The 5,891-nt window shown below is 69.1% G+C and overlaps 2 protein-coding genes across 2 annotated transcripts; both read right to left on the bottom strand.

Moving 5' to 3' along the window:
* Nucleotides 202–1,821, bottom strand: HSD17B1 (hydroxysteroid 17-beta dehydrogenase 1). Its single transcript, XM_021378071.1, has 6 exons — nt 1,529–1,821; nt 1,297–1,458; nt 909–1,088; nt 748–841; nt 494–677; nt 202–418 (listed from the first exon to the last, which is right to left on the bottom strand). Exons 1-6 carry the CDS (start codon nt 1,632–1,634, stop codon nt 248–250), a joined length of 897 nt encoding a protein of 298 aa, XP_021233746.1. The 5' UTR covers nt 1,635–1,821; the 3' UTR covers nt 202–247.
* On the bottom strand, nt 1,974–5,406 carry NAGLU (N-acetyl-alpha-glucosaminidase). Its single transcript, XM_021378069.1, has 6 exons — nt 4,991–5,406; nt 4,549–4,696; nt 4,338–4,484; nt 4,167–4,252; nt 3,784–4,040; nt 1,974–3,678 (listed from the first exon to the last, which is right to left on the bottom strand). The coding sequence occupies exons 1-6, from the start codon at nt 5,389–5,391 to the stop codon at nt 2,462–2,464; spliced, it is 2,256 nt and encodes a 751-aa protein (XP_021233744.1). The 5' UTR covers nt 5,392–5,406; the 3' UTR covers nt 1,974–2,461.

The following is a 5,891-nucleotide window of genomic DNA, read 5'->3' as shown; positions in this document are numbered from 1 at the left end:
CGCTCCGCCCCACCCCGCCCCCACGGCCGGGATTTGTAGCCGCCCCAGAGGTGCGGGGCGCGGAGGATTTGTGGAGTGCCGGGCTCCGGTACCGCCCGCACAGGCCCAGTAACGCCCGTTCCACAGCTCCGATGCCGCCCCCAGCCCCGGTGCCGTCCCCCCGTGCCCAATCCCTGTCCCTCAGCAAGAGGCCGGACCGGAGCCGTGGGCACGAGGCTTTATTGCCGGGGTTGTACCGGGGCCGCGCTCACGTCTGCTCCTCGGCGGCTTCACCAGGGCCGAAGACGAAGTCGTGCATGGCCCGCACGTAGTCGGCGCCGTCGGGGCCCCCCGGCCTCAGCAGCGCCAACGGGGCCGGGAGCTGCGCGGTGATGCAGCGCAGCGGCGGCTGAGGGGCGGCGATGGCCTCCAGGAACACCTGTACCGCGGCACTGCTCGGCTCTCATCGCCCACTGCACGCCCCAGATCCCCGCCCGGCGCCCGCCCCGCGGACCTGCAGGACCTCGTCCACCTCCTGAGCCGCGTCGAGGAACAGCTGCGTGCAGTGCTGCAGGTAGCGGCGGTACAGCTGCTGCGTCTCAGCATCCAGCGCCCGCAGCTCGTGGCCCTCGGGGTCGGCGCGCTGCGCGTTGTCCATGAAGGCGGTGTGCACTGGGCCGCACTCCACCAGCGTCATGCTGCGGGAAAGCAGCCCCCGTGGACTCCCATCCCATTGCGGGTCCACCCCCCTCACCCCATGGCGCTCACTGGATGTTGAAGGGCCGCAGAACAATGGCCAGGCTCTCACACAGCCCCTCCAGCGCGAACTTGCTGGCGCAGTACACGGCATTGAAGGGCACCCCTGGGGCAGAACGGTGGCTCAGCTGGGTCTCCCCCTCCCACAGCCCCGCGGGCGGCCCCGTGCCCACCTTGCAGCCCCCCGACACTGCTGGAGACAAGGATGCGGCCGGCACGGCGGCGCTTCATGGCGGGCAGGAAGGCCTGGATGGTGCGCGTGGTGCCGAAGACATTCACCTCGAACACTGCTCGCATGGCCTGCTCCGAGCACATCTCCAGGGGGCCCATCAAACCCACCCCCGCGTTGCACACTGCGGGGTACAGCGCTGGTGAGCAGGTGTTGCATGCCCCCGGCACTGCTTTGGATATGGGGACGTGGGAACCCCACCCTGATCCTTCTCACTGTTACCCAGCACGCCCATCCCCAGGACTGCAGGGCCACCCAGGCCCAGCCCCGTATTGGCACCCGCTCCCAGCCATGCCCTGGAGAAGACGCCAACCGCGTGGGGACAGCCGTACCCAGCACGTCCAGGTGCTGCCCCCGCATGCGGTGCACGGCCGCAGCCAGCGAGCGCGGGTCAGTGACGTCCAGCTGCAGCAGCTCCAGCGTGTCAGGGCAGCGGCCCCCCAGGCGCTCCAGCAGCTGCTCGCCCTTGGCCAGGTCGCGCATAGTGGCGAATACTGTGGAGAGAGTGTGGCCACGCTGCGCCCTGCAGCACTGGAACCCCCGCCCACAGCGTCCCCCCTTTACCTTTGAACCTGTGGGTAGCGTCGGCCGCCAAGCGTACCGCCAGCCCCAGCCCGATGCCCGAGGAGCAGCCGGTGATCAGCACCGTGGTCTTCTCCATGGGCACCATGGTTCTGTCTGTGGCTGGCAGCGCTGGACTTGGGGCCGCGTGGTTTTTAAAGGCTGGGCTGGCTCCCACCCACCCGCCGTGTTGTGTCTGCCTGCTTATCTCAAGGCCCTCCACCTGCAGCTGTGGCGATAAGGACCCCGCGGTGCTGCCACAATCCCCCCGGCGCTGCACCAGCCCGGGACGGCCCTGAGCTGCCCCGTGACCCGTGGTACTTCTTCCCTGCGCACCACCCACATTCCCGCTATGCAGACTGTCAGTCGAGAACTGCTCCCTTCAGCTTGTTTGAAACAAACTGCATGCCGGGGAGCACCAGAGACAGACACAGAGCAGCCCAACAGCACTGAGCACCCAGGGCTTTAATAGCCCCTCATGCTGAGCCCCAGCGCTGGGAGGAAAAGGCAGAGAAAATGCCGCCATGGGGAGCCTGGCAGAGTCGCTTTCAATAAAAAGGCACTGTGTGTGGCTGGGGCTGCCCTTGGGGCACCACAGTCCTCCCAAGGCTGCCCTGGGGACCCATGTTTTACTGCTCCAACCTCTGCCAGCCCCTGCCCAGGCACCGTCCCAGCTTCCAGTGGGGCAGCAGAGCTCTACCCCTGTGCTTCCACGCTCTGTGGGCAGTCCAGCTTGGGGCAGGCTGGGTGCTGGCAGGGCCAAGCGGGTCCCTGGGGTGCCGCAGCCCCTGGGGCTCTTCCCATCCCCTGGGATGCTGTCTGCTCCTGCTGGCGCTCAGCACCTTAATTCTGGAGTCACTGGGATGCAGCACTCAGGCGTGGGGCTGTGGGGCCTCTGCCCTCCTCCCGGGGGGCTCTGAGTGGCACAACCCCGCATCACGGGGGCCCGTCCCAGCCATGCTGTGTGGCACGGGGGTAGTACTTGAGGAAGATCTTCCTGGCAATCTCCAGCGTGTCACCAATAGGCGTCACAGGGTAGCGCTTCTCATTGTAGACAAAGCCCCTCTCCACTTGGAAGACAGCCTGGTTGAACTGCTCCTGGTGGAAGGGGCTGCCCGTGTTCAGGCTTTCCACCAGCAGAGAGACGAAGAGGCTCCAGCGCACCCCATAATAATCCAGCACCAGCCCCGCCAGCTGCTTGTTGGCGTAGTCCAGGATGTTCCCGCTGGGCCCCCATAGCGTCACCTGGTTGCGGGCGTTGCGCTCGTACTGCTCGGCCTCGTGCTCGCTGGTGGCGGCGGCGCGGGCGGCCTGCAGCCATCGGCCCAGCAGGAAGAGGCGCTGGGAGCCCAGCAGCGCGTCCAGCTCAGGCAGCAGGTCGTACAGCAGCACGCCGCCGGCCGCCAGCAGCTCGGGCAGCGCGCGGCGCTGGAAGGTGTCGCGGATGCGCTGGTAGTAATCGCCCACCAGCTGCTGCACCGCCTGCCGCGTCACGTCGGCCAGGTCATAGCGGAAGGCTGGGCTGGAGCCCAGCGTGGTGCCGGCGCTCAGCAGCAGCCTCCAGGCCTCGTAGACGTCGCTGGTGTTGTACCAGAGCTGCGTGTCCATGTGCAGGGATGGGCGGCGCACCAGCGGGCTGCGGTTGTGGTTGACGCAGGTGCCGGTGCAGTTGTAGACGCTGCGCAGCAGCAGCTGCCACGCGGCACTGGCGGCGGCGCTGGGGGCCCCGTAGCGGCGCTGGGCATAGCGGGACACCCATGCGTGGAGGTCCAGGGGCTCGTGGCGCCAGCCCAGCTCGTTCATCAGCTCGTACACCATGTCGTTCTGCTCGATGCCCTCAGGGGCCAGCCCTGTGCCCACCATGGTGGAGTTGGGGAAGCGCCGTGCCACAAAGGGGCCACTATTGATGGCCTCCACGGCACCGAAGAGGCCGTGGTTCCCGCCAAAGTTGTGCAGCATGCACCAGATGAAGGGCTGCCCATAGAAGGACTCAGTCCACTCGTAGACGGGCTTGGACTCAGCAAAGAGGTCAAGGACGATCATGCGTCCCCGGGGCACAGCACGCAGCACCGCCTGCACCTGCGGCGGCTGCCAGAAGGCCGGCTGGTGCTGGAAGAGCCACCCCTGCATCAGCCACTGCGCCTCGGGATCCGCTGTGGGCAGAGAGCAACGTGAGCGCAGCAGCCGTGGTCTCACTGCCAGCTGCTATGGGGATTCAGGGCCTCAAGTGTGCGCAGCACGGCCCCACACCGACCCACCTCCCGTCATGGCCCTGAAGACGGCACTGCTGATGCCTGCCAGGTATACGGGGTCAGAGGACAGCGGGCTCATCTCATTGAAGGTGTCGGCGCTGTAGATGTGGTCAGTGCCAAATTCCTTGATTAGCTCCTTCAGGAAGAGCGTCCCAATCACCTGGAACATGGGCTCCTCAGGGGACAGCAGGTAGGCACAGGAGAGTGTGCAGTCAAAGTGGCTCCAGCTCCCAAGGCGCGTGGCGTTGATGCGCGGGAAGACCCTGAGCGTGGATAGGGATGGGGATTGGCAGCGGGACAAGGCCTGGCGGTCTCACGGGGGAGCTGCAGGCAGGGCCCTGACGGGCACGGGGCTGGTACCCAGAGTAGCCACCCACAGTCGCGCTTACCGCAGAACCCCTGGAGGCACGTGGCCTGCAAAGGCCGGCAGCACCGTGGTCATCCCCAGCGAGCGCATCCGCTCCACGATCCTGTACTGAGGGGGAGAAAGCAAGGAGAGAAGCCCCAAGCCCTGAACAGGGCCAAGAAACCACGGCAGGGGTCCCACCCGCCCCCTGTACCTGCAGGTACAGCTGCTTGAGGTGCCACGCACGCGGCAGCGGCCCGGCCCAGCTGTGCAGGTTCCCCATGCGGTTCCACGCCAGGAACGCCGGCCCCGTGAAGTGGGCGTCGATCTCACTCTGGTTCAGTCCCAGCGCGCGGTAAACCTGCACGGCCCCGTGTCAGCCCCGCACGACCAGCTGCGCCCTGCCCGCCCCGCACGGCACCCACCCGCTGCCACACCGCCTCCTGCCCTGCGAAAGCGGGCGCCAGGTTGATGCCGCTCAGCGCCATCCAGTCGATCTCGCGCTCCCAGCGCGCCCAGTCCCACCAGGCGTACGAGTAGCTCTGGGCGCAGACGTTCTGGTAGTAGCGGTACCTGGGGGGTGCGGGTGGGATGCTGAGGGCTGTGAGCGCTTTGTGCTGTGCAGTCAGGGGGTGCGTGGTGCCCACACGGGGACCGTGGCATGGACGAGGGGACAGGGCCGTGAGGACCCCGGAGCCCGAGAACCGAGGGGGGCCTCGGGGTACCGATGGGGCAGCCCGGACCCCCACAGTGCATCACAGCTCGGGTGCCCCACGCACAGGGGTGCGTGAGCGCAGGCACAGGGGCCCGGGCTGCGGCCGCTCCGGGGCGCCGATACAGCCCCGCCCCGCCCGGCCCCGCCGGTACCTGTTGGGGGTGGCGGCGCGGATCTCGGTCTGTAACCGCGGCAGAGGGTCGGGCAGGCGGAGCTGCGCCCCGGACCACGAGAGATGGCAACCGCAGAAGTCCCGCAGGTAGCGGTAGAGGCCGGCGGCGGCCGCCACGCCGCTGGAGCCCGTCACGGCCACAGCCGCGGTGCTGCCGGGCGGGGAGCGCAGCCGGTAGACGTCAGGCCCGCCCGCCGCCAACGCCGCGTCCACCGACAGCGCCACGGCGGCGGCCCTGGAACCCAGCAGGCGCCGCGCCAGCGCCCGCACCGCCGCCTCCTGCCGCGCGTCCCCCGCCGGTCCCCGCAGCTCAGGGGGCAGCGGAGCCCGCGCCGCCGCCAGCACCGCCGCCAGCACGGCCACCCGCAGCGGTACCGCCATGGCCGCGCCGCTCGCTTCGGGCCGTGCCGAGCTCCGCCAATCCGCGCCGCCGGGGAAGGGGGGCGGGGCCGTTGAGAGCCAATCAGCGACGAGCGGTGGGAGGGACCGACTCAGGCGGGGCAGGGCGGAAGCGTGGTCGAATGGGCGTGGCCGCGACAGTGGCGGGGTCTTGTGACCCCTCCCTCCCCGCCGGAAGGGGGCGCTATGAGACCAGGCCCCGACCGCCCCCGCTTTCCTCGCGCCGAGCGGGGCGGCCGAGGCCTCGCGGCGCTCCCGGCGCTAAGGGCGGCGAGAGCGCGGAAACGGGGGAGAGGAAAAAGCAGCGCCCGGGCACGGGAGGGGCCCCCCCCCCCCTCGCTGGCCGGCACGGGAAGGCCGCACAGCCCGCACCCCCCTGAGGTCCGGCCGCAATCCCCCCCGTCCCCTCACGGACACAGGGCAGTTGTGGAGGAATGGCCGCAGGACTCCTCCGGGAGCACGAAGAGACCGCAGCCGGCAGC

The sequence above is a fragment of the Numida meleagris genome, chromosome 26 (assembly GCF_002078875.1).
Source record: "Numida meleagris isolate 19003 breed g44 Domestic line chromosome 26, NumMel1.0, whole genome shotgun sequence".
Taxonomy (NCBI): Eukaryota; Metazoa; Chordata; class Aves; order Galliformes; family Numididae; genus Numida; species Numida meleagris.
Note: the sequence above shows the minus strand (reverse complement) of the source record. Positions and strands in the feature narration are given on the sequence as shown.